The sequence below is a fragment of the Lolium perenne genome, chromosome 2, assembly GCF_019359855.2.
Source record: "Lolium perenne isolate Kyuss_39 chromosome 2, Kyuss_2.0, whole genome shotgun sequence".
In the NCBI taxonomy this organism is placed as follows: Eukaryota; Viridiplantae; Streptophyta; class Magnoliopsida; order Poales; family Poaceae; genus Lolium; species Lolium perenne.
The window spans coordinates 95,387,455-95,415,254 of record NC_067245.2 but is presented as its reverse complement, the minus strand read 5'-3'; the positions used below and the strand labels follow the sequence as shown (position 1 = coordinate 95,415,254).

The following is a 27,800-nucleotide window of genomic DNA, read 5'->3' as shown; positions in this document are numbered from 1 at the left end:
TGTCTCCCAACTACTCCAATCACTAAATGGGCAGCCACCCACCTTAGCCAATCAAAAAAAAGAAGGCAGCCACCATCCTCCCTCTATTTAAGGAGCTTGGCCGGCCACTCCCTCCTCCTTTGGTCATTTCTTTTCATCCTCCACTCCCTCACACTCTTCTCCTCCACTTCCCCATGAAATACTACTGCCCCTTGCTCCCATGGCCGGCCATGGCCATGGAAATCCACCAAGAAGAAGCTCCCCTCCTCCCTCAAGCTCATCCTCACCATGAGAGCCTCCCTCTCCATCTTCTCCCCAACCCTAGATGGTTTAATCTCCTCCTCTTCTTCCTCCATTGCTAAGATTGGATCTTGATGCAGGTGCATGTTGGTCCAAGCATGGAGAAGCTTGAGCTATCCTCAGATCTGAAGTTCTTGAGCAAGGTTCGTCCAAATCCTTGCAGTAATTTCTGCTATTTTGCTGTTTCAGATTCTGGTACAAACTTGTAAAATCCAACAAATCTCGTGTGCAGATCCAAATCGAGTGATTCAAAGTTCCGCAGATAGATACGGAAAATATCTACAACTTGGCGTTGGTCTGATCCTCAAATTCGTTACGGATTGTCCGTGGTAAATAAAGTTCTGTAAACATGCAGATTGACTGTTTGTTAGATTTGCCCAGTTTTACAAAACCTTTTTGGGCAAACTCAATTGCGGGTGAAAGCACTCCTCAATACCTTCGTTTTGGCGGTGGTTTCACTTCGATTGACCTCCTGAAACTGAAATGATTCACAGATCAAGATCTGGTCAGATCTGACTTTGTCGAATTAAACCTGGAGCTTGGAAATGAATTTTTGAATGAAACCAGTTGGGTAAGAACCAGCTTTTCAATACCTTTCAGATGCACTGACCTCATATTTTTATGAGTCGTGTACGATTTGTGGTGAATTAAACTTTTTCTGTGTGTTCTGCAGACATGGCTGTTAGCTTTTAAATCACCAAAAATCCATTTTTGAACCTAATTGAGTGATTCCAGTTCTGTAGGACTACTGAATGTTTTCTTAATCATCTCAAACAAGTTGCAAACCTTTATCTATTCTGTAACTCCAGAGGTAAAGAAAATGGTATAGACATGCAGTAATCTTGTCAATCCATTTGTGAGAGTTTCAGAAACAATTTGAACCCAAATCCAATTGTGTATGCATCTCTGTTTTAATATCTTTCAAATGCCAGTGGTCTCATATTTTTAGGATTTTTTCTACGATTTATGGCTTACAGATCTTGTTTTCTGTACAGTCAGATTCAAACAAATTCCTAAATTTGTAGGTTTAATATTTTTGAGTGAATCCAATTGGGTTAGTCTTGTATTAGTACTGGCCATCTCGGAAAAATAGTGTTAGTCTCTGTTCATGCATTTTCGTTACTGTTAGTAAGGTATATGTGTGACATGCATTGTTGGACCAAAACTTGTTGGGTTTATTTAAAACCCTTGACCAACTCTTTTATTTAGAACTGGGCAACCTTTGTTTTATGCTTGCAAAACAAAACCTCTGCAACTCAACTTTAGCCCTATTGTTTTGCTTAAGTTTTCAAATGATGTGGAATGTGGTTTGCTTCCTATTTTGGATGTTGTGTTATGTGAGCAAACTAAGTTAGGAAAATTGTTTTCTACTTTTCCAAAAATGTTTGAAAATGTTTTGTGAATGTATTTGATGTCAAACTAATGCTCTTGTCCTCTTTATGATGTTATCTACCAGGGGATACTTAGTTGTGCCATGGTGATACCTAGAGAGGCAATTGCTAAGTCGTGGCACTCTCATACCTTTACTAGGTAAATAAATGGGGTTTTCTTTTAGTTGCTTTGTAGTATCTATAAGTCTTTTGTATGTTAGCCCTTAGTAAAGTGGTTAGCTATTGATTGTTGAATGTTGCATGCTTGTTATGTTTGGAGCAATGTGATTGATTGTGTTCCTTTTATATTTTCCGGCGATAGATGCGAACAATTTCGGAGGAGAAGAAGAAGAAGTGGAATCGGACAAGGATTTTATTTGTACTGTGGGAATTCTTATTTGATGGAGTTGAAGAAGTCCAGGGACAAATAAGCCAAGGCAAGCCATCTTTTGATCTCTGATATGATGTCTCTTTGGATGTCATCTTGTGCTATCAATAGCATCATGGTTCTATGTGTGATGATCTCCATGTTGTTGTCATCTATGCTTGGATGCAAGCATGGTACCTCTAGTAGTTTTATCTTGTCAAGGTCTTGGTAATTGGTTGGGTGTATGGTATCATGTCCATTGCTACCCAACTTGTTTTCTATATTTAGCTTGATCATGTTCCACCTCGGGACAAGATTCATACTACACCACCTTCTAGTGTAGAAGTATCAATACCATGACCTTGGTGTATTCTCAAATTGTGATGAGTATGCCTAATTCCCTAAATGGTGTTGGTGTTGGTCAATTCTCATCCCTATCTGTGGATTGGGTTAGATAGCACCACAAATCTGAAAGTATAGTTTCATCTTATGTTGTCATAATACATGCTTAGCCCAAGCAAGTATGATCCACTCCAATACCTCTTTTTCATACCCTCAATGGTGTGATGACCCTCATCTCGGCCATAGTGTTGTATTAGTCAACTCATGAAACTTTAGGTTGGGAACCCCTCAAGGTTTACCTTGTTGTAAATGTTTATGAAAACCTTGGGTAAGATAACCTTACCCAAGTGTATGGTTTATGAAGGCAAAAAGGATCTTGTCAAAGATGTTTGAGAAAAGGAATGTGTGTGTGACTTGGGTTTTGAGAAAATCGACACATGGTTCTTTGTATTCGCCCGGAACAACTAACCCGCGCAACCACATTACCTCAACGTGGGCACGGGGCTTAGCTTGACGTTTGTTCTTCTTAGCATGAGGCACCGCACAACTATACAAGGGTTCGGTTACCCCCGAGTCCGGGTTGTCATGGTTGGGACAATAGTATAACGGGAGGCCTTTGGGGCTGACCCGTCCGGAAGACACTATGGGTCTCCTGGCTTGGCGGTGGAGCCACGCTCAAAAGCAGGTGAGCTGCCACGGTGCCGGGGAGGTACATACTCCATAGGGTAGGACCTCTTGCTAAGTTGAATGGGCGAAAGGCTTCGACTGATTATCCGAGACTCGCATACTTTCGTATGACGAACCGGGGATGATCCCGGCGGATTTATCAGATCTTGTGGGGAAAGTGCGCACACTCTGCAGAGTTAAAACTATTCGAATAGCCGCGTCCGCGGTCATGGACAGTTGGGATGGCCGTTACCGAGCTGTGTCGAGTTTTGGTTTAGAAAATGATTTCCAAAGGAAATGTGTGTGTTGGATGTACCGGAAGGGTACGGAAAGGCTGGTGCCGACCATATGGAGATGGTCGAGGAAAATGAAACAAAATTGGGTGACCCTTCCTAGTGTTTCATGTAGAGGGACTCTTCTTCAATAAAGATATAGAGATGTCATAGGGCTTCCCTAGTATCCCCATCAATTGAGATGGCGGTATGCTACCTCTTCTTTAACAAAGGTATAGAGATGTCATAGGACTCCCTTAGTGTCCCCATCACTCGAGATGCCGGGATGCTATATCCACAAGAGAAACTATTTCTCTTCCACATGCTATATCCACAAGAGAAACTATTTCTCTTCCACATGCTACATCCACGAGAGAAACTATTTTTCCTCTCTTGTCTTCTCTAGTTAGAATTTTTATCACCTTCTTGATGGTTTGCGAGTACAATTCCAAATGTACTCACGGCTTTGTCCCTGGCTATTTACTTGGCCAGACTTGAAGGAGTTCGATAGATGAAGAAGGACGATAGATGAAGAAGGAGTTGACGATGTCTATGCGAGCTAGGAACGTCTTCCCAGTCAGTTGCCTGTAGGGTTAAGGCAGAGGACTTGGGCACTGCGCTGCTGAAGTGATGATGCTACTCTGATGTTTAGTTAGGCCCTTCGAGGCTATTATGTAAGTATTGGTGATGTGACCATGTTGTAATTTTCTTATTCCGCTTTGTAATGGATGGTGTAGTTTGATATCAGTTCGGTTATGTGTTCACGGCGCACTGATCATGGGATCGTGAACTGTATACATAACAGGGAATTTCGGACAGCTAGTCCGGGGTCCCCACAGAGCTGGTATCAGAGCTATCCTGACTGTAGGAGACCTTAGTTAGCATGGACGTTAGTTAGGAAACAAGTACTTGGGAAAAACTATTTACAAAACAAATTCTTTCTTTAGTCGGAAGCATAGCTTCTACTCCTCTTATTTATTCAAAGCTTCTAAATTCTTATCTCTCCGCTTTATAAAAGGGTTTGAAAATTATTACTCTATTGTCTCATCCAATTCAAACCTACATATTGGACGATGTCCCCAACCCAGACCGGAGACTCGAACTCGAAGATGGATCAACCTTTTATGAAGTCTCACATATCTCCAACAGCAGTTATTGAAGATTTGATGCCGACTTAGCCGTGCTCATGTAGGGATGATAACATCACATCTTTGGTTGTCACCAAAGTCTGTCGATGAGCTGACCTTGTTCCTCCATGGACTTGCACTTTTTGCAGTCGTCTGGGATCAAGTCCTCAGTTCTTGACTAGTACTTTTTAGGCCAGCCACCAGAAGTTGCCGCCTTCGGGAGCACCTCAACAGCTACCTCTTCGAAGACCTCATATTTTCGGGATGTCGAGACTAGAAGTTCTACACAGTTTTCTCCTCCGCCTCATCATCAATGACTCAACACCCGACCCCTTCACTACCAACTGCTACAAGGATCCAAGTTGAAGCTGATGTTGACGATATGAAGACGTCAACATATGCGACCAGCCCCAAACCTATAGGATGGATAGGACAAAACTCAATCGCTTTGATTGAGCTACCCCTACGTATTAGGCATCCTTGGGTACTTAGAGTACCATGTCTGGTGTGATGATTGCTTGTAGTTCCTCGTGTGTTGCCTTGAGTGTTTTTATCTGTTTTTTTTTGTGTGTGCATGATTGTCTTGATCCTTCGGTTTGAAAAACACCCTCGGTGTGATAACCTAGCTTAGACAGCCTCCCTAAGATGTTTTTACCCTCATCAACCACGCCGTTAGAATACTAACTGCTAGTTACTGGATAAGTTAACTCTGTTAACCATCGATTCTCAACCGTCAGAGAAACTAACCCAGACCCCTATCCACGCCGACTACTTTCAAGATCAGCTGGAGCATCTCTACTACGCCAAGAAAGCAGAAGCCCCTACCTTCAAGAGTGACTGCACCTCTGCAAGAAGACATACTGACTTGGTCTAACCTTGGAGTATATTCGCGTTAACCTCGAGGATATCTTCTTGAAAATACCCTCTAACACGCCGTCTAACAAGATGAGCGAACAATAGCGTCAAAGCCAGACTACATCAACATGGTTTCTCTGGTCCTCCTCAAGTGAAGCTCCTGAAGATACCTGAAGACTCAAGGTTAGGTGTACCTTACCCGCCCACTTCTTAATTTGGTCAACACCGACCCTCAAGCTGAAGATTGTCTTCGACGACCTCTGTTGTTGCTTCATATGGATACCAACTAGGCATTTCTTCAACTTACAAACTCGCCGCGTGTCCCCTATGGTTTAGTTAACACCGTGAGTGCCTCTTGAAGTGGTGGTCTGCACGTCGCCCCCGAAGATTCTTCAGTTGAACAAGGAAGACCGATGACTTCTTCAGAAGCCCCAGACAGAACCACAAGGCAGAAGCTCAGAGTTTTTCCGAAACCCGACGAAAAATCTTAAGGGCGTCTTCCACTAAAAGTTGGAGCTGACCCTAACATTTTAAACCTTTCCAACACACCGTTGGAAACGTGGGATGCACTAACCCCTCTTGAAGCCGTGGACTACAAAACGCCCTCTGAAGATGTTTCAACTCAAGACAAGAGACCGAAGACCTCTTCAAAAAGCGCCCAACAAGACTCCGTGGCCGAAGCTTAGAGTTTTCAAAACCCCCGGTGAACAATTTTAAGGGTGGAAGACTTAGTCTTCCACTAAATTTTTAGCTAACTCTAAAAAGTTTTCAGCCCTGCTCAAGTACCGTTGAGTACACTAACCCTCCCACAGTCTTGAACCCCCGTCAGGATCGTGAAGAAGCTACAGATCCAGCACCTACATGGAGTAGTCAACCTCTTCATGAAGCTCGCCATCGGCAAGAATCCATCATGTCTCCCAGAAGACGAAGCAACGACCTTCTCTACAACGGCACATCTACAAGAGAGTGGAGTCTAACTTTAGTTAAGCTTTACCACCCCTCTAGTTCTGCGCTCAGTAATCTCGGGACGAGATTATTTTAAGGGTGGAAGAGTCTGTAACGCCCCACCTTTTCAACCATGTTTATTTGTCCTTAATGCAAAAATTAGGGGGAACAAAAACTTTTTCTTTAGACTAATTAAGATGAATTGCCTTGATCTGTTTGTTATGATGAATTGCCTTGATATGTTGGTAGATGAATTGTCTTGATTTGCTTGTTGAGTTTTGTCTTGAGCTACCTCATAGAACAACACCCCTAGTGGTTAAACAATCAACTCACCAAATAAAACACATGTGTGACTTAGGAAATGTTGTTTTCCTTCTTACTACATCAAACCTCTCTCCTGATGACAACATGAGTGTGCCATCTTGATTTTCTCTTTGTGGTACAAGATAGCTCAATCATCCTTAATTCACAACTTGGTGATCTCAATGCATGGATCTCATCTGTGCATCTCCCTCTACAATTTCCACATCCTGCATGTCTCATTCTACCCCTGCATCACATATATTCAACTTGATCTTATACCCTATCCAATGATTCAACTCTAGATCACTCCCTTCACTTCTACCCCTTGTTTTTATTCAAGTTTAATCTTCACAAAACCAAGAGTGGGAATGATGGGTACATTTTGTAGCCACCATCTACCCTTGAGAACACTTCTCCCTAAATTAAGTTTTCTTTCTCAAAAACCCTATTGTTTTTCCTTCTCTAGTTTTGATCACAAAACTACTTCTAGTTTTATTAAACCTTTCAAGATATTTCTTCAAAGAAAAAAAAAACTGAAATGGGTTTTGTTTATCATCCCATTTCTACCAAGTACTGATTTCTAAAACATTACTCTCTATTTTGTTTTCTTTTTAACAAAAAGCTTGTTTATGGTACCTACACCATTTCTTGTTTTCCTCTTGATTATTTTACATTTGAGAAAAACTCTACTTTACTTGAGAAAGTAAGTAGAATATTTTGAACTTTTATGTTCCAACTAGTTTCCTCTCAACATTTTCAAATTCCATTCCACTTGAGTTCATTCTCAATTGTCTAACAATTGAGGTGTTCCATATACCTTTCAAATAAATCCTTCTCAAATGACAACTCTTGCACACCTTGTGTTCATCTACCACAACCCATTCCTCTATGGCATACCACCTTCACCACCACCACCTTCCTCTCACATTGACTTTCTTTGTCAACCTTGTTACAAGCTTGCCATGCTTATTATCCTACCACTCTTTCATATGAGGACTTGGCTCAAGAGATGAGTCGCCACCCCCATGCAACATTGCATGTGGTCAAATCATCACTCTCTCTTTTTTTTCATCTTGTGTTGAGTTGTTCAAGTCTAAAATATTGTGGAGGCCATCTCCAAGATGGCATGCACATGAAACCTTGTACATCACCATCACCATCATCTTCTTGGCACAAAGCCATCATGCAACAAATACCATCATGGTATATTTTACCATCACAATCTTCCTCCATCTCTATATCTCCCACATTGTTCATTTTTGTTGGCAAGAATGGAGCCGGCCAAATTATGTTTGCATGCAATTTTCGACCAGCCATTCCTCTCCATTTTCCTTCCTCTACAAGCCTTGTCTCCCAACTACTCCAATCACTAAATGGGCAGCCACCCACCTTAGCCAATCAAAAAAAAGAAGGCAGCCACCATCCTCCCTCTATTTAAGGAGCTTGGCCGGCCACTCCCTCCTCCTTTGGTCATTTCTTTTCATCCTCCACTCCCTCACACTCTTCTCCTCCACTTCCCCACGAAATACTACTGCCCCTTGCTCCCATGGCCGGCCATGGCCATGGAAATCCACCAAGAAGAAGCTCCCCTCCTCCCTCAAGCTCATCCTCACCATGAGAGCCTCCCTCTCCATCTTCTCCCCAACCCTAGATGGTTTAATCTCCTCCTCTTCTTCCTCCATTACTAAGATTGGATCTTGATGCAGGTGCATGTTGGTCCAAGCATGGAGAAGCTTGAGCTATCCTCAGATCTGAAGTTCTTGAGCAAGGTTCGTCCAAATCCTTGCAGTAATTTCTGCTATTTTGCTGTTTCAGATTCTGGTACAAACTTGTAAAATCCACCAAATCTCGTGTGCAGATCCAAATCGAGTGATTCAAAGTTCCGCAGATAGATACGGAAAATATCTACATTTTGGCGTTGGTCTGATCCTCAAATTCGTTACGGATTGTCCGTGGTAAATAAAGTTCTGTAAACATGCAGATTGACTGTTTGTTAGATTTGCCCAGTTTTACAAAACCTTTTTGGGCAAACTCAATTGCGGGTGAAAGCAATCCTCAATACCTTCGTTTTGGCGGTGGTTTCACTTCGATTGACCTCCTGAAACTGAAATGATTCACAGATCAAGATCTGGTCAGATCTGACTTTGTCGAATTAAACCTGGAGCTTGGAAACGAATTTTTGAATGAAACCAGTTGGGTAAGAACCAGCTTTTCAATACCTTTCAGATGCAGCTGACCTCATATTTTTATGAGTCGTGTACGATTTGTGGTGAATTAAACTTGTTCTGTGTGTTCTGCAGACATGGCTGTTAGCTTTTAAATCACCAAAAATCCATTTTTGAACCTAATTGAGTGATTCCAGTTCTGTAGGACTACTGAATGTTTTCTTAATCATCTCAAACAAGTTGCAAACCTTTATCTATTCTGTAACTCCAGAGGTAAAGAAAATGGTATAGACATGCAGTAATCTTGTCAATCCATTTGTGAGAGTTTCAGAAACAATTTGAACCCAAATCCAATTGTGTATGCATCTCTGTTTTAATATCTTTCAAATGCCAGTGGTCTCATATTTTTAGGATTTTTTCTACGATTTATGGCTTACAGATCTTGTTTTCTGTACAGTCAGATTCAAACAAATTCCTAAATTTGTAGGTTTAATATTTTTGAGTGAATCCAATTGGGTTAGTCTTGTATTAGTACTGGCCATCTCGGAAAAATAGTGTTAGTCTCTGTTCATGCATTTTCGTTACTGTTAGTAAGGTATATGTGTGACATGCATTGTTGGACCAAAACTTGTTGGGTTTATTTAAAACCCTTGACCAACTCTTTTATTTAGAACTGGGCAACCTTTGTTTTATGCTTGCAAAACAAAACCTCTGCAACTCAACTTTAGCCCTATTGTTTTGCTTAAGTTTTCAAATGATGTGGAATGTGGTTTGCTTCCTATTTTGGATGTTGTGTTATGTGAGCAAACTAAGTTAGGAAAATTGTTTTCTACTTTTCCAAAAATGTTTGAAAATGTTTTGTGAATGTATTTGATGTCAAACTAATGCTCTTGTCCTCTTTATGATGTTATCTACCAGGGGATACTTAGTTGTGCCATGGTGATACCTAGAGAGGCAATTGCTAAGTCGTGGCACTCTCATACCTTTACTAGGTAAATAAATGGGGTTTTCTTTTAGTTGCTTTGTAGTATCTATAAGTCTTTTGTATGTTAGCCCTTAGTAAAGTGGTTAGCTATTGATTGTTGAATGTTGCATGCTTGTTATGTTTGGAGCAATGTGATTGATTGTGTTCCTTTTATATTTTCCGGCGATAGATGCGAACAATTTCGGAGGAGAAGAAGAAGAAGTGGAATCGGACAAGGATTTTATTTGTACTGTGGGAATTCTTATTTGATGGAGTTGAAGAAGTCCAGGGACAAATAAGCCAAGGCAAGCCATCTTTTGATCTCTGATATGATGTCTCTTTGGATGTCATCTTGTGCTATCAATAGCATCATGGTTCTATGTGTGATGATCTCCATGTTGTTGTCATCTATGCTTGGATGCAAGCATGGTACCTCTAGTAGTTTTATCTTGTCAAGGTCTTGGTAATTGGTTGGGTGTATGGTATCATGTCCATTGCTACCCAACTTGTTTTCTATATTTAGCTTGATCATGTTCCACCTCGGGACAAGATTCATACTACACCACCTTCTAGTGTAGAAGTATCAATACCATGACCTTGGTGTATTCTCAAATTGTGATGAGTATGCCTAATTCCCTAAATGGTGTTGGTGTTGGTCAATTCTCATCCCTAACTGTGGATTGGGTTAGATAGCACCACAAATCTGAAAGTATAGTTTCATCTTATGTTGTCATAATACATGCTTAGCCCAAGCAAGTATGATCCACTCCAATACCTCTTTTTCATACCCTCAATGGTGTGATGACCCTCATCTCGGCCATAGTGTTGTATTAGTCAACTCATGAAACTTTAGGTTGGGAACCCCTCAAGGTTTACCTTGTTGTAAATGTTTATGAAAACCTTGGGTAAGATAACCTTACCCAAGTGTATGGTTTATGAAGGCAAAAAGGATCTTGTCAAAGATGTTTGAGAAAAGGAATGTGTGTGTGACTTGGGTTTTGAGAAAATCGACACATGGTTCTTTGTATTCGCCCGGAACAACTAACCCGCGCAACCACATTACCTCAACGTGGGCACGGGGCTTAGCTTGACGTTTGTTCTTCTTAGCATGAGGCACCGCACAACTATACAAGGGTACGGTTACCCCCAAGTCCGGGTTGTCATGGTTGGGACAATAGTATAACGGGAGGCCTTCGGGGCTGACCCGTCCGGAAGACACTATGGGTCTCCTGGCTTGGCGGTGGAGCCACGCTCAAAAGCAGGTGAGCTGCCACGGTGCCGGGGAGGTACATACTCCATAGGGTAGGACCTCTTGCTAAGTTGAATGGGCGAAAGGCTTCGACTGATTATCCGAGACTCACATACTTTCGTATGACGAACCGGGGATGATCCCGGCGGATTTATCAGATCTTGTGGGGAAAGTGCGCACACTCTGCAGAGTTAAAACTATTCGAATAGCCGCGTCCGCGGTCATGGACGGTTGGGATGGCCGTTACCGAGCTGTGTCGAGTTTTGGTTTAGAAAATGATTTCCAAAGGAAATGTGTGTGTTGGATGTACCGGAAGGGTACGGAAAGGCTGGTGCCGACCATATGGAGATGGTCGAGGAAAATGAAACAAAATTGGGTGACCCTTCCTAGTGTTTCATGTAGAGGGACTCTTCTTCAATAAAGATATAGAGATGTCATAGGACTTCCCTAGTATCCCCATCAATTGAGATGGCGGTATGCTACCTCTTCTTTAACAAAGGTATAGAGATGTCATAGGACTCCCTTAGTGTCCCCATCACTCGAGATGCCGGGATGCTATATCCACAAGAGAAACTATTTCTCTTCCACATGCTATATCCACAAGAGAAACTATTTCTCTTCCACATGCTACATCCACGAGAGAAACTATTTTTCCTCTCTTGTCTTCTCTAGTTAGAATTTTTATCACCTTCTTGATGGTTTGCGAGTACAATTCCAAATGTACTCACGGCTTTGTCCCTGGCTATTTACTTGGCCAGACTTGAAGGAGTTCGACAGATGAAGAAGGAGTTGACGATGTCTATGCGAGCTAGGAACGTCTTCCCAGTCAGTTGCCTGTAGGGTTAAGGCAGAGGACTTGGGCACTGCGCTGTTGAAGTGATGATGCTACTCTGATGTTTAGTTAGGCCCTTCGAGGCTATTATGTAAGTATTGGTCATGTGACCATGTTGTAATTTTCTTATTCCGCTTTGTAATGGATGGTGTAATTTGATATCAGTTCGGTTATGTGTTCACGGCGCACTGATCATGGGATCGTGAACTGTATACATAACAGGGAATTTCGGACAGCTAGTCCGGGGTCCCCACAGTAATCATCCAACGTGGATTCTTTCACCTTCACGTTACGGCCCGAACGTGAACTTGCCATAGTTGGCTGTAGATAAGAAAGAGTATAATATTAGTAATAATGCATCATAATAGTGATAGTAAAGAATTATCGCACTAAAAGATATGATTGTTTTTATTCTCAAGTGAATATACACCATATTTTTAGAGAATTCTTTACTAATCCTATTTGACTCCTAACGTTCGGTCCCATTTACTAGGTTCCAACCTAAGGTCAAAGCTTTTGCTCTGATACCAACTGTGGTGACCCTGCATACCACTGCATGTTGTAGTATGCTAGTCGTTGATATAACACTCACGAAGTACCAATCCGCAAATATTACATCCCTCAAAGTAGTACAACAGAACATAGCTGGTCCATAACTCATTCATTTATTATTACAAACCATATATATACATCATCACGGAGTTCCTCCTGGGTCTGGAGAGGAATACTCCTGGGTTCCAGGTGAATCCAACTTAGCTTACAATATAAAAGACTCAACAGGTTATGCATTTATTCTCAACGAGCAGTTAAGTACTAGGGTGTTCGTACTGCTCGCTTCTCACTACTACTACTCTATTCTAGGTTTGTTCCCCCTCGGTGTTGTCTCCGCCTCCGTAGACTATGAGGTAGTCTACTCCTTCTACACCTCCGGAGAGGTCTGGTTCTTCGTAGCAGATCCCATCTGCTTCTTCTGGGTCGTTATTGTCCTTCTCAAGACGGTTCAGGCAATCTAAGCAGGGGATTTAAGAGTGGTATGAGTACGAGCGTACTCAACAAGTTCATATTAGGAAAGAGGTGTTTAATGCACTATCTACGATACCAGACCAGAAAGTCTGATACCCATGCAGGTTTTGATAACCATTTCTTCAAAAGGTTGCTTTTATTAATAAGAACTATGTCCATCAGCCTTCACCGGTTTACTAGAACTTCATGGAGTTCCTTTCCGGCAGCGTTCGTAGTTCCAAATCCCGGAACAGGGAGTGACTGGTCACGATTCATTACACTCTGCATAGGTGCGTTGCTTTACCCACAAGAGATCTTAACCTTGGTGCCAACCGGACAGCTTTCCCGTCCACACTTCCAATGGTGTGAGGCCCGGTATAAGGTCCTAGCCAATCATATTCCTCCGCTACCTCGCACACCCACCCTTTGTTGCAATTCCGACCTTGGGTCCTCGCCGGTCAGCGTATTCATAGAATACCATCCGACCTCGACTATTATCAGGTTACTCGACCCGATACCTTCGCCGGTCGTTGCAACCCATCATAGACTGCATTACCGTGGGGAATTAGAGTGGGATCCCCACCCTCCGGTTGTTCTCGCAAGACACAACTGCTACGGTAAGCGCATCCGTTGATGTACGAGAGGTGGAAATACAATTGACTACTCCGTCCCATTCCAAATCTTATGGTTAACACGAGTATTACGTCACAAGAATCACTGGACGACATTTGTTATTAATCCTAGATGGATATAAACCCTTGCAATGGAACCTCCACCATATCAACACATGCCATGGTTCCATTGCCAACCACATAGTCATATTCATAGTTATGAGAATAGTATTTTTGATTTTCATGCAAGAGTGATAAGTATAGTACTTTGCAAGTAATTTGGTAAAAATACTCAAATGACATGAGCAAGCGATGAACTTGCCTGGCAACTGCGATGTAATGCAGTTGGATGCTTTGGATTGACCCTGATCCTCTGTCTCTGAAAGAAGCATCATTGTCCGATAAGGGCAATGGTTAAAGAAGCAATTATGCATGCTTTTGGATTTTAGGGTTTGGTTCCCCCTTCCCGATGCTTTATTATTTCATGTCTGAAGTAATTACTAAGAATAATTTAGGGATACTCTGTTTAAGGAAAAATACTACCTTGAAATGTTGTCAAGGTGTTTTTTAAAGTCCAAATGAATTTATGGGCTTATTTTCATTATTGAAAATATAAAGTGTTATTTAAATGATTATTATATTCATCAAATTAAGTCTTAATCTTATTTGTCTCCAAAAATTCCCTTTCATATTTTATTATGATAGAGAATTTTATACTGAGTGGTTTTCATATATTTATTTATTTTTTAGAGCTCTTAATCATTTTCTATTCATTTTCAAAGTTTCTGGTTTATTTGGAAATGTGAAATGACCAAATTGCCCTTGGGCCCACCTGTTAGTGGAACCCAATGGGTTAGGTCCGACCCGAGCCGCTCGTCCGGCTCGGTCGGCCTCACTCGCCCCCTTCCTCACTCTCTCTCGCCGTAACCCTAATCCTTTCTCCTGCCGCGACGCCCGCGCCGTCGCCGATTTGTTCCGACCACCTCCGGCCATTGCCGGCGATGAGACGGGTGCCAATCGAACCGCCGTTCGACGGCGCTTCGTCTGGTCCGCGTCGATTTGGCTTTCGCCGCCGTTCCTGCTCGCCCCCCAACCTTGCTGTACCTCGACCGCACGGATCCGTGAAGATCCGCCGCTCACCGACGTCCCTGGCGCCGTGGTGCCGCCGTGGTGATGGTGGCGTTGTGGCGAGGTGGTGGCCTGGCGCCGCCGTTCGTCCGGCGTGTGCCGCCGTGCCGCCATGGATGTGCTTCTCTCCGCTACGCCTGTAAGTGCTCCCCTCCTTCTCATTTCTCTACTCCGCCTCCTAGCTGAGCTGCGGCTGTCTCTCCTCAAGGAGATGCCAAGGTGTGTCGTGCTGCTGTTGTTATGTGCTACGTCATAGATATGGCGCCTGCCCCTGGGTGTGCTGCTACTACGCTCTGCTTGCCATGGCCTAGCCCTAGTGTTATGCTTGTACTGGTGCTCTCCTCTCTCTAGCTTATGCTTGTGATGTTCATGCTATTCCTTCTTCTGGGATGCTTCTATACTTGCTCATGAGCATGCTGTGATGCTCATGGCTTGCCATGTTGCTCCAGCTGCTGTTGCTGTTACTGGATAACCATGTGTAGCCATGGTTCTTGCCCCTGGCTTGATTACTGTGAGTAATCCTTGCTTTTAGCAAGAGCCAGTGTTGTTTGTGTGATGCTTATTGGGCTCTAACTCATGGTAGGCTCTGCTTGGCTTAATTGTTGTCTATATGCATCAATTTCTTGATGATGTGCTTCTGGATACAATTATAAAACTATTTGTATGATTATCTGTGATACAATTGTTGATTATATGTGGCTATTTCATTAACTGGTCCATGCCCTGCTGCTCAGTGATGCTCTAGCAGGCATTGGCATGCTCTAGCAAGCTCTGATGATCATATGATCATCAGCTGCTGGTTGGTGGATTGCTCACTTGCTGCCTGTGCCTTACTGCTGCTTATCTCTGTGTATGTGTGGATCCACATCTGGTGCTGGTGCAAGCTTTTGTTTGATAAAGCATCTACTGATGCTTGCAGTGATCCTCTGGATCAGATGCAAGGCTCTATTGCATGGTTAGCTTGTGTATATCATTTATATGTGTTGCCTTATTTGTTTTAGTTGATAAATGATGTGAACTGCTAAGCAGTGATGATCTTATGGATGGATTTGATGTAGCTACAGGGATGCCAACCACCGGTTGGGTACCCCAGCTCATACTGAACCCTACTGGGTGATGATGTGATGGCTTTGCTAGATGGTTTTGGGGTTTGAGGTGGCCCTGACAACATCCTGATGCTGTCCAAGGGTAGCTCCCCCTCTCTGTGGCTTGCTGTGGTTGGGTGCATGCTTGCTGGTGATCCATTGGATTACCAGAAGCTTTTGATGTTGAAAAATACTTGCAGAAAACATTCATCTCTGCACATCTGATGGTTTTCAAGGGCTAGAGTAGTCTGTGTGTATTTAGGTACAAGTCTGGGATAGTTTTCTTCCTATTTCCATTTGGAAATATGCTACCACTTGTCTAGTTGGCATAACCATGGTCATAGGCTTTGATTGATCCCTGATTTTTGCCATTTATATCAGGTTACTCTTGGTCTATGACCAAGTGATCATCAATACTGGTTATTCCACCCTTTTGTGTATCTGCGCATACATGGTTGTGCATATGCTGAACAAAACCATCTGGTTTGTTCATGATTATGGTATACCACACTCTAGCTCCTAGAAAGGTTGTTGGTGTAGAGGATTTTCTTCTGAATGGTTGGTTTGCTTGCCCTGCTCCTCCTGTTGGCTTGTGATGCTTGGTTTGATTTTTGGTGGTTTCTGGAAGAGGTTGAATAGCTCTGGCTGTTCTTCCTGTTCTTGTGGTTCTAGCTATGCTTACCCTTTGGATCCTGTCGATGGAATGGCTAGGGTTTGCTGGTGAAAAGCTTTTATACTGGCCCTCCTTGTGCTCCTTTGGTCGATAGCAGTGCATGTCCTGGGGTTCTTCTCCCCTGGCTGTGTGTGTGTGGAGGGCATGCAGCTCTCCCTATGTGCTGTTAAGCATGCACACCTGCAGTGTGAGCTGCCTGTGTGTGTGTGCTTGGAACTTGGGCTTGTGAATAGATCAGCTCGGCTGATCCCTGGTCATATCCTCTCCATTTCCATTGTTTGCTAACCTGGCAAGTGGTTTTACCACTTGGCATAATCTCTGTTTCCCTTTTGGTTGTTTTTGTTTTGCAGGAATAAAAGAAGATGATGGCATTGATCAAGATTTCATGAAGAAACGCTTGTAGTTTAGTCATGCAACATCTTTGTAATTTTTAATTTATCCCTTTTCATTTCTTGTAATATCTGTAAAGTGTTGTAATATTCATAATTTATGTGGAATATTGTAATGACAATGTATTATTTGTGTGAAATCAATAAAGCTCAAATTTCTCTAATGAGCTTTAATTATATGAGATATTCATTTATATGTTTGCTTTTCTATTTATGTAATGAATTTGAATTATTCTATAATCATTTAATGTTTGAATCTTGAAATTCAAACATATCTTATTTGAATTCAATCATGCAACTTAATTTGAGATGCAAAGTTCCCCTCTCTTCTCGAAAACCCTAGTTTAGGTCATTTAGGTCCAAGTCTATCGCACTCTCGAAACCCTAACCCTGTAAGGTGTCGAGAGAGAAACTTGTCCCCCTTCGATGTAGTTTTCTTTTAAAAGCGCGAAATTTCCCCAGATTTTACGATGCAATGCACATCCCTTTCTAAATTCTACCCCTCGATCGTCGCTAAACCTGGGACATTACAGGGAGCAACCATTTTCGCTTGCACATTAGACACAATTTTCGGGAAGTTCATGTCGCAGACGGCTTCCTCCTTGGCGTTGAATGTGCCGATCCGCATGCGCTCTCCGACGGTAGAGATTTCGGCCACGAAATCACCCCCCCTCCCCCCCCCCCCCCCGCCCGGCTGTGCGCAGACGTCGACGAATCCAGTGGAGCTTAGGGTGACGCCGACGAGGATGCATCTCGGCGGTGGCGGGGAGAGGAGTTGAGGCATCATGAATCGGTGGAGGAGAAGCAGGTTGTGAATTATGTCTCCGATACATGGCTATGTATATAGTGGCGCTAGGGCTAAAAGATGGCGGGCAAAAATGTTAGGAAGGAGTTGGCAGGAAGAAAATGGAAGGAAAAAAGTAGCCGGGAAAGGCTTTGCCGTGTGTATTTGACATGGCTTTGCCATGTGCATTTCCCTGGTACATACGGCAAAGAAAAAGTGGGATATCTCTGCGGAAAGTTTGGGTGGGAAGGAAAAACGCGCGGGATGGGGGCATTGATGTGGCCCTCATTCTTTGCCGTGTGTTTGTAAGGAGACATGACAAAGCTCAGCCGTCGCAACGGCTCCTTCAAACGCAGTCATCTAGGCGACGTGTCCGCCACTTTGCCGCTTATATTTCCTCTACCGTGTGTTTTCAGTTTTTTTTTTGGCATGTGCAAGTTTTACCGAGAGTATTTTCGATTGTGCTGTGTGCAATGCCGTTGCCGTGTGTTTTGATATTCTTTACCGTGACCAGGTAATTGCCGTGTGTTCTTTCCTCACGGCAAAGATTGTTTTTCGGGCAGTGATGAGAAGTAGAGTAACACATTAGACAGTAGTCAACACAAGTATACAACTAGTCAATTACGTAGGGAACGCTTACATTTACATAAAGGGACCGTTACATAAACAACAAGCCAAAAACATATACTCGAAGATGCCGGATAGATATTTCATACTCCCGATTCCCTGAAAATGTTCAGACTCATATCACTAGGATTCCAGATTTCTGTGTTGTCACTGTTGCTAATTAACCCAAAGTGCCACTTCAGTCTCATTCGAGAGCATCACAATGCAGGATCCATAATCAATGGCTGAAACTAGAAGTCACTGGGAATTTTGTAATTTCAAGACGCCTGAGGATAGACAGACCCGAAAGCTCGAAGAAACAGATAGCCAACACAAGTATACAACTAGTGAATTACATAGGGAATGTTTACCATTACATAAGCAACAAGCCAAAAATATATACTCTGAAGACGCCGGATAGATATTCCATACTCCTGATTTGCTGAACATGTCACGACTCGTATAACTTGGATTCCTGAAAGAGAGGATGCCGAAACCGACAACATTTACTTCATTTCCTTCTGTGCTGCTGCTTGGTCGTTCTTGATTTCTGTCACTTTCCTTATCCCACCACGCCTCTTGTCTTGGAGGAATTTCACAAGCCCAGGCATCGCAGTCTCGACGTCCTCGCTCCGTAGCAGCATCTCGGACACCTCAGCGGGGGTCGCCTCCACCTTGGTTAGCAGAGCTTGTATCTCCGGGAACAGAGCATGGTCGTCCACATCGAAGTAGTTGTGGGCTAGCGTCTGGAATGCTTCCCAGCCGCAGTAGCCCATGTGGATGTGCATGTCCATGCGCCCCGGCCGCAGCAACGCCGGGTCGAGGCGGTCCTTGTAGTTGGTGGTGAAGATGATGATGCGCTCCTCGCCGCTGGTGGACCAGAGCCCGTCGATGAAGTTGAGCAGCCCGGAAAGAGTTATGTTGTGCTGGCGGTAAGCTCCCATGTCGTGCATTTCGTCGTCATCGTTGTCGTCGTCTGCGGCGATGGAATTGTTGTCGCCATCGGCCGGCGGCTTGGGTGTCTTGCGCTTTTCCCTTGACTTGGCGTCGAAGCAGCAGTCAATGTCCTCGATGACGAGGATGGACTTATTGGGCATGTCCATGAGCAGCCTGTGAAGATTTGAGTTGTCGTACACCTTGGAGAGATCGAGGTCGTAGAGGTTGAACCTGAGGTAGTTAGCCATGGCAGCGACCAGGCTTGACTTGCCGGTGCCGGGCGGGCCGTAGAGAAGGTAGCCGCGCTTCCACGCCTTGCCGATCCGCAGATAGTATTCCTTCCGCTTGAGGAACCGGTCGATGTCGTCGATGATGGCCTGCTTCAGGGACAGGTCCATGGCGAGGGTGTCGAACGTGGCCGGGTGGTGGTGGTTGATGCCGTTCCATCCCCCCTCGTTGAGGAAGATCTTGAGCGAGCGGTCTTGCCGCTGCAGCTGCTCCGCGGTGGACATGACGAACGGCACGTACCTCTCAAGCGCGGTGTCCGTGTGCTCCGCGAAGAAGCTGAGCTCCAGGGTGGTCTCGCGGGGACCCCAGTGGCCTCCGCCGTCCTTGTTGTCGTCGCTGCCGGCCGACGTCCACGTGAACACGACGCCGTCGAAGGTGTCGGTGGTTGAGCCCCCTGGCTCCATGCGCAGGCTTGTGCTCCAGCTGCTGCTCCCGTCGGTCTCCTTGTCCTTGGAGCGCGCGACGCAGAGCCGGCGCATGGTGCGTGGGTCGATGGTGCTGGCCAGGTACGTGAGCGCCGCGGAGAAGAGGTGGTTCTCGGTGTTGAACTCGACGTTGCGGCGGATGACGACGGTGTTGGTCTCGCGGTGCTCCTTGTCGCGGGTGCGGCCGAGGCGGGCGCGCACCAGCTCCACGCCCCAGCGCACCGCGGCGCGCAGCTCGTCGGGCAGGAGCTCCCGCGCCATGCCGCGCGCCAGCATCACGTACGCGGTCGCCGTGGCCACCGTGGTCACCGCCTTCTTGTATGCGTCCACGACCCTCTTTCCTTCCGGCGAAGACGGGACAATCGCCAGTGGCAAGTGATCCATGGCGCTACTCAGAAGTACTGACACGGCCTGTCTTGTGTTCTGCGTGGTATGAGCCTACACTGATGGTCGTTCAAATGCTCGCGTGCCAAGAATCTCAGTCTCTCTTCCCTTTTATAGTCAGAGGTGATTAAGCGGCAAACGCCAACGCTTGAAGGCACCCACCTCATACTCCTCTCAACGTCACAAGGAGGATTTGGAGCACATGTGTTAGAGCATCCCAAGCAGTTGGAGGCACCCGGGCCACAATCCGGATGTAAATTCGTCCGGATTGGATCTATTTTTGGCATGGGGAGCAACGATTTTCCAGCCATCCCGAGGAATTTGGGCGGGCCAACTTCACTGACACGCGGGCCAGAGATCGGAATTTGCTCCATCCGGAGTCCCCGGTATCACCCCGGGAAACCGAGGATGGCATGGGGAGTCCGGACGGATTTAGGCCCAAATCCGGACGAAAACGAGAAGCTGGGGGCGTGACTGGGCCATTTTCATCCGTCCGGATGAAAAAAAGAGGCCCTGGGGGGCTTCCCGGGCCCGGGGGCATGAGTGGAGATGCTCTTATTAGAGACAAGTGATTGATATCCATTGAAATAAGAGACGGTAGGCCACATGGACATGAAGATGGACCACGCTGCAGATCTGAACTCCACTAGCGTGTATGAGATATAGGACCAAATTAGTGAAAATATGTAGAATTCATATGACCTAAGTGGATTACATCCTGTACTTAAACTTGTAATTGAGTGTCAAAAGAAAAACTTGAATTAATGCCTATTTCATCCATGTACTCTCCAAATATCTGTTTTCGGTCCCTGAACACTCCTTTATGCTCCACTTTGGGCAATATCCTGATTTCATTGAATATCTAGTACATATGAACAGTGCGACACAGAGGCAAGATTGTCCGGTTGTTTTGTTTTTCAAATCTTGCCTTGCTCAACGACTTTATTCTTTCAGTGATAGGTAATGTGTCCGTCAACAGCGAGATGTTTATTATGACTTTGTTAATCTCAAAATTTGCCGGCTTAGGCTCTCGAAGGTGCTCACAAGGCTATGGTTTATATGCATGCGTTTATAGGAGTGAGCGTCCATACGTATGGGTGGGTGTCTGTGTCGTAATGTGTTATTTATAAAAGCTCTTCTTGTCCAATAAAACATACACATTTGGTACCCAATCTTTCATCATCAACTCCGAGAGAGAAATATATCGTTGCAGAGCGACCGGTGACTGATTGATAGGTTGCTTGCTCTTCACAATTAAACACCACCAATAATAAATGGTTAAGTGCACCACAAATGCACAATTTATTTTTTTAAATCCCAAGCTATGTGGGTAGTAATAGCGTGATCTTTGAGTTTGTTTATAAGATCAGGGTTTCATGGCAGATTTTTCGATTAACATGATAAAAGTTGAGGTGTTTTTGATACTTTCTTTTGTCAATTCATATGACATCGACGATCTGTTCATTGGAGTGGTTGCCCATGGTGTCTAGCCTATGCAGCTGTTCAGTGATTGCAATTTTGTGGTGCACCGGCAACATTTAGGTATTGTGTATCTAATCCCAAGGTATATATGTCATGATAAGACTGTTGCAGTAAAAAGTTGATTAGGAACATGTACGCAGTAGCTAGGAAGAAGGTTCACTCTCTTTCACCGTTACGTACGTTGCCGTTTGATATGCCCAAGTAAGGCATTGCATCAGATATGAGTTGAGTAGACTGGCCTACTTGTAGTCTACGGGTTGGCGTCCACAGGAACAGGGAGCCGTGCGCGCAGTTACTGGGAATGGGACCCTGTCGGCACACAATGAGCTGGGCACTGGGCAGGGGAGCTGAACGCTTGACTCCAAGTCTCAAGTCCGCTCGATCTCTACTAAACGTACTGATTAAGGTATCGTTCGGGACGCGTATAAACCAGCGATATGCCCAGTGGGAAAAGGACGAGAACGGATATGGCGCGAGACCCTGGTAGCGTAGGCAAGTCACGAGTGAAGCCATGGTCACGACTCGCGGTCCTTCATCCTCATAAGTCTTGGCAAAAATTATTGTGGAGAAACCGAAAAAGTATGTTGGCTCAAACAAGTTATATAGAAATGTGGAGATTCTTATTTTTATGATGATGTTATAACAACTAAGAAGTACTTTCTTTCATATGGTTCTTTCACCATCCGGGGATGGGTTAGAAATAAGATTCTCGGAGGATAAATGGTTGTGAGGAACCACCCTTCGAGAACAGTGTTCAGCTTTGTATAATATTGTACGTCATAAAGATGATACCTTAGCAAAGGTGATTGAAACATCTCAACCGGCTATGACATTCGGGCGTGATCTGATTGGACCCGGTTGGCATCCTGAAATGAACTGCTACAACGGTTAGCTTCAGCTAATACAGGGGTCCGATAAATTTCACTGGAGACTTACCAAGAACGGTATTTTTTTGGTAGGTTCCATGTATAAAGCGTTAATCGAACCCATTCAACCGGCTCTTAATACTAAGTCCATTTGAAAGATGAATATACCTTTGAAAACTAAGGTTTTTTGCATGGTATCTCCATCGTGATATTATTCTTACTAAAGATAACCTTACAAAATACAACTGACATGGATGTATGAATTGCGCTTTTTGTCATGATGAGGAGACAATAAAATACCTTTTCAAACAGTGTCAATTTGCTATGAGGAGTGGATGTTGCTTGTGTGGCTTGGGTGGCATTCTTGTGCTGCTAGTGCGGCGAGGTTGTCGGCTGGGTCGACGCGCTTCAGAGGAGGTACTTTTGACTTCATGTCGGGGCGGCTGTTGGGTCACGATGCCGAAAACAAAAAATTCTAACTATATGCAAACCCTAATGCGCCCAAGATCTATCCATGTAGTAATGCAGTAACGGATGCGATATCGAAAACGTACCCTCGTATGCCGATAGGGGTTAACGTCCGCTAGAACGTGGACGATGTAGTCGAATAGGCGACGCCGACCTCAGGGTCGTGAACAAGTCCTCTCCCCAACGTCAAGTGCCGCAGGTGCAACACCTCGTAGTTTCGCACGCGTACGATGCTCAACGATGCTCCCGGCTCCGATCCAACGAAGTTGCGGAAGTAGATCTTCTGGATCTAGATCCCGACAGGGCTCCCGCGTACCGGGTGGAGTTGTCTACACCCTGCGCAGTTCTTCGAGGAACCGTGCGGAGTCGGAAACTAGAAAAAGATTTTCTCCAATTAATCGTGTGTTTAATTGATCCCAGTTGGCCACTATATATAGGGGGAAGGGGGTGCTAGGTTTCATAAGGGGAAAGGTGGGACAAAAAGGAGGCAAACATGAGGGAGGAGGGCCGGCCGGCTGCCACGCCCGCGCATGCGCTAGCGCCTTCCCCGCCCCTGGCTCGGTCGGCCGCCCGGGTCGGCCGACCCACTTGGCCGGGTCGGCACCCCCACCTTTTTCTTTTTCTTTTCAATTTTTTTATTTATATAAAATCATATTTTTATATGATTAAATATATTTCAATATATTGATTCATCCAATCAAATATTAAACATATCATTAATTTCTTATTAGTCCAAGACCTCCCGAACTATTCTGAACATCTTTCAGAACTCACGGGAATCCTATTCCGGATATATCTCTCAACTCTGATTAATCCAAAACTATATGTAGTTTCGTTGATCCCTTAAGTGTGTTACCCTATGGTTTGGGAATAACATAGCTATGGACCGACGACTAGGTCACCGACCATATGATCACTAGGGGGCCTGGAGAACCATTGCGGTCACTATGAAATCGAAGAAGATATGATCATCGTTTGAACCTATGTAAATAGTCTTACTCCTTTGTTCATTCGATACTTACACTTGTCCGATATCTTGATACCTAGCTCAATATCTTCACCGACAAGGATAATTCACTTGTTCACATGCGATTATACCCCCATGACCTAGTCATTAGCTGCACAACTTTCATGGATATAATCTAACCGAGTGGGCCCTTATAAAGTATCAGTCTGTCAGGTGGACGGAACAAATCCCGCTCTTGATAGGGTAGGCCCCAACCATTCCATTGGTATACCAAGCTGAGCCTTTATGACCACCCTATCACGGTGTGGAGTTTCATAGCTAAAGCAACCTCAGTAGATGGTGATTAATATGACCTCACGGTCTAAGGATTAAGTTACTATGCACTTGATAAATGTCGTAACATTGAACTCCATACGGCATGATTGTGTTACAATATTTATGTTGCGGGTATGTACACCATATCATTCATCTAAAGATATGACCTCATGGTCAATGACGTGTGTGTCCATGATCGGGAAAACCTGAACCAACTAGCGAGCTCAATGAACCAGTCGTCATGCAATTGCGTGCTAACCAGGAACAATTGGTTATTTACAATACCACGTGTGTATTCTTGTTTACCTCGTAATACAATTATAGCATGGCACGAAATAAATTATGAACATTTGGACTTATAATATATCCATTATTATTTGTCTCTAGAGCACTATCTCCAACAGTCTTTCAGTTGCTCTAGAGTACAAATAATCCAGTCATATTTGTCACTCATCAACGCCATACACTTATGAGCTTATGATTATGCTTTTCCTGTACAACAGGTTATTTTAGTGACCTGAATCCTCATATCCATATGTTCTTTGCAAATCCATAATGTCACCTAGTTTGACATTATTTCATCAGTGACAAATCTGTTATCAACTTCTGGCACCTTAAGTGAGAAATTCCTTTCTTGTATCTGATGACGTTTGGTTTATGCAAAGTGACGTTTAATTTATTTGTCATGAATACTCGGAAACACACTTTAGTGAAAATTCAATTTTCTCAGCCTTTTTATCAATGTAGATCTTAATGGTGATGCATCAGATGCTCATCCATTTTCCATTCCTCCTTTTGTTGGAGTATTCTCAATCTCCTGAGAATTACCTTAATCTTTTGTTCAGTATCTTTCCTAGAAAATACTTCAGAACAAGTTCTACTAATAATAATATGGATTATCCTTTGTCATTTTACAAATCAAGACTCAATGATGGAACCATATGTCTTAACATAGGTGATGTCGCACATCTCTTCCATCAAATAGTTATATTTGTAATATCGTGAACATCACCATGTTTCTCCGAGAACTTATATAATATAAACATCTCAATGTGTGTACTCTATTATATTATACAAGCTAGAATACTACTATATTTGCTTGTCATATCCTGAACTCTTTCAGAATTATGTTCCTAGGATGGTAATTTTGAAATTTCTAATTAAAACCTTTTCTTTATCCAGCGTAATAGATCTTTCAGTTTTTTAATCATTTCAACTTCATTCATTATCTTTAGGTACGTTATGCTTTCTATATGTCTCTTACATATTAAGCCTTTTATTCAAAATTTCCATTCACATGTGTCACCACATATGTGACGGAATTTCTCATACGACTCTCCCACTCAAAATATGTCATCACATGTTATTGTGGAGTTTCACATATAGCTCCCACTCAATTTAATGCAATTGTAGGTCCTCTCATTATTTTGGACAACTCCAAAATCCTTTTGATCATAATATCAAAATTGAGGTGTTCTAGCATTCATATGATTTACAAACTCGTATATATACAACCTTGTCCCATTTTCTGAAATGGTGCAGTTTTGTTAACCTTCACATCAATTCTTATAGTTGTTATGACTGCCAGTTCAACGCCTAATAACTCAAGCATTGCTACATAATTGTAGTCAACTCTTTGATGTTTGCCAAAACATGTTTTGTGGCACATCAAACTTTCTTAGTTTTTAATGAAGTTCATTTCTTCTTCGGAAGAAGTTAAGCATCTTGGCATACTTAATAAGATCAAGTATCTCAACACTTTACTATCTTGAAATGTTATTCAATTAAGGATTTCATGACTCTTTATCATTTCTTGCACTTTAGTCCATCATCGCTTCATTTGTAATTTGTAGTTGCTGGCGTGTAGTTGACGTGGGAGTTAGAGATCTTTGTGGTGTAACTTTTCTTCAGATCCCCGGCAACGGCGCCAGAAAACAGTCTTGATACGCGTACAACACGCGACCGTTGGGAACCCCAAGAGGAAGGTGTGATGCGTACAACGGCAAGTTTTCCCTCAGTAAGAAACCAAGGTTTATCGAACCAGTAAGAGCCAAGAAGCACGTTGAAGGTTGATGGCGGCGAAGTGTAGTGCGGCGCAACACCAGGGATTCCGGCGCCAACGTGGAACCTGCACAACACAACCAAAGTACTTTGTCCCAACGTAACAACGAGGTTGTCAATCTCACCGGCTTGCTGTAACAAAGGATTAGATGTATAGTGTGGATGATGATTGTTTGCAGAAAACAGTAGAACAAGTATTGCAGTAGATAGTATTCGATTAAAAGAATGAACCGGGGTCCACAGTTCACAAGAGGCGTCTCTCCGATAAGAATAAGCATGTTGGGTGAACAAATTACAGTTGGGCAATTGACAAATAAAGAGGGCATGACCATGCACATACATGATATGATGAGTATAGTGAGATTTAATTGGGCATTACGACAAAGTACATAGACCGCTATCCAGCATGCATCTATGCCTAAAAAGTCCACCTTCAGGTTATCATCCGAACCCCTTCCAGTATTAAGTTGCAAACAACAGACAATTGCATTAAGTATGGTGCGTAATGTAATCAACAACTACATCCTTAGACATAGCATCGATGTTTTATCCCTAGTGGCAACAGCACATCCACAACCTTAGAACTTTCATCACACGTCCTGCATTTAATGGAGGCATGAACCCACTATCGAGCATAAATACTCCCTCTTGGAGTTACTAGCAAAAACTTGGCCAGAGCCCCTACTAATAACGGAGAGCATGCAAGATCATAAACAACACATAGATAATAGATTGATAATCAACATAACATAGTATTCTCTATCCATCGGATCCCAACAAACACAACATGTAGCATTGCAGATAGATGATCTTGATCATGTTAGGCAGCTCACAAGACCCGACAATGAAGCACAATTAGGAGAAGACGACCATCTAGCTACTGCTATGGACCCATAGTCCAGGGGTGAACTACTCACACATCACTCGGGAGGCGACCATGGTGGTGAAGAGTCCTCCGGGAGATGATTCCCCTCTCCGGCAGGGTGCCGGAGGCGATCTCCTGAATCCCCCGAGATGGGATTGGCGGCGGCGGCGTCTCTGGAAGGTTTTCTGTATCGTGGCTCTCGGTACTGGGGGTTTCGCGACGAAGACCCTAAGTAGGCGGAAGGGCAGGTCAGGAGGCGTCACAGGGGCCCCACACGCTAGGGCCGCGCGGGCCCCCCTGGGCCGCGCCGCCCTAGTGTGGCGGCGCCTCGTGGCCCCACTTCGTCTCTCCCTCGGACTTCTGGAAGCTTCGTGGCAAAATAGGCCCCTGGGCGTTGATTTCGTCCAATTCCGAGAATATTTCCTTACTAGGATTTCTGAAACCAAAAACAGCAGAAAACAAAAACTGGCTCTTCGGCATCTCGTTAATAGGTTAGTGCCGGAAAATGCATAAATATGACATAAAGTATGCATAAAACATGTAGATATCATCAATAAAGTGGCATGGAACATAAGAAATTATCGATACGTCAGAGACGTATCAGCGTCCCCAAGCTTAGTTCCTGCTCGTCTCGAGTAGGTAAACGATAACAAAGATAATTTCTGGAGTGACATGCCATCATAATCTTGATCATACTATTGTAAGCACATGTAATGAATGCAGCGATTC

At 43.8% G+C, this 27,800-nt stretch overlaps 1 protein-coding gene and 1 long non-coding RNA gene across 2 annotated transcripts; one reads left to right on the top strand and one right to left on the bottom strand.

Moving 5' to 3' along the window:
• The first annotated feature begins 184 nt into the window (after window positions 1-184).
• Window positions 185-12,004, top strand: LOC127333305 (uncharacterized). Its single transcript, XR_011751779.1, has 8 exons — window positions 185-422; window positions 512-608; window positions 774-850; window positions 1,736-1,809; window positions 1,972-2,086; window positions 9,610-9,683; window positions 9,846-9,960; window positions 11,663-12,004. It is a non-coding gene; the product is annotated as an uncharacterized lncRNA (long non-coding RNA).
• Window positions 12,005-18,336: 6,332 nt separating this feature from the next.
• On the bottom strand, window positions 18,337-20,135 carry LOC127333303 (AAA-ATPase At3g50940). Its single transcript, XM_051359689.2, has one exon. It carries the CDS (start codon window positions 20,045-20,047, stop codon window positions 18,521-18,523), a length of 1,527 nt encoding a protein of 508 aa, XP_051215649.1. The 5' UTR covers window positions 20,048-20,135; the 3' UTR covers window positions 18,337-18,520.
• Window positions 20,136-27,800: the final 7,665 nt, after the last annotated feature.

Bases quoted from the DNA above. Each gene is read 5' to 3' on its own strand.
- LOC127333303 (XM_051359689.2), bottom strand. From the start codon at position 20,047: ATGGATCACTTGCCACTGGCGATTGTCCCGTCTTCGCCGGAAGGAAAG.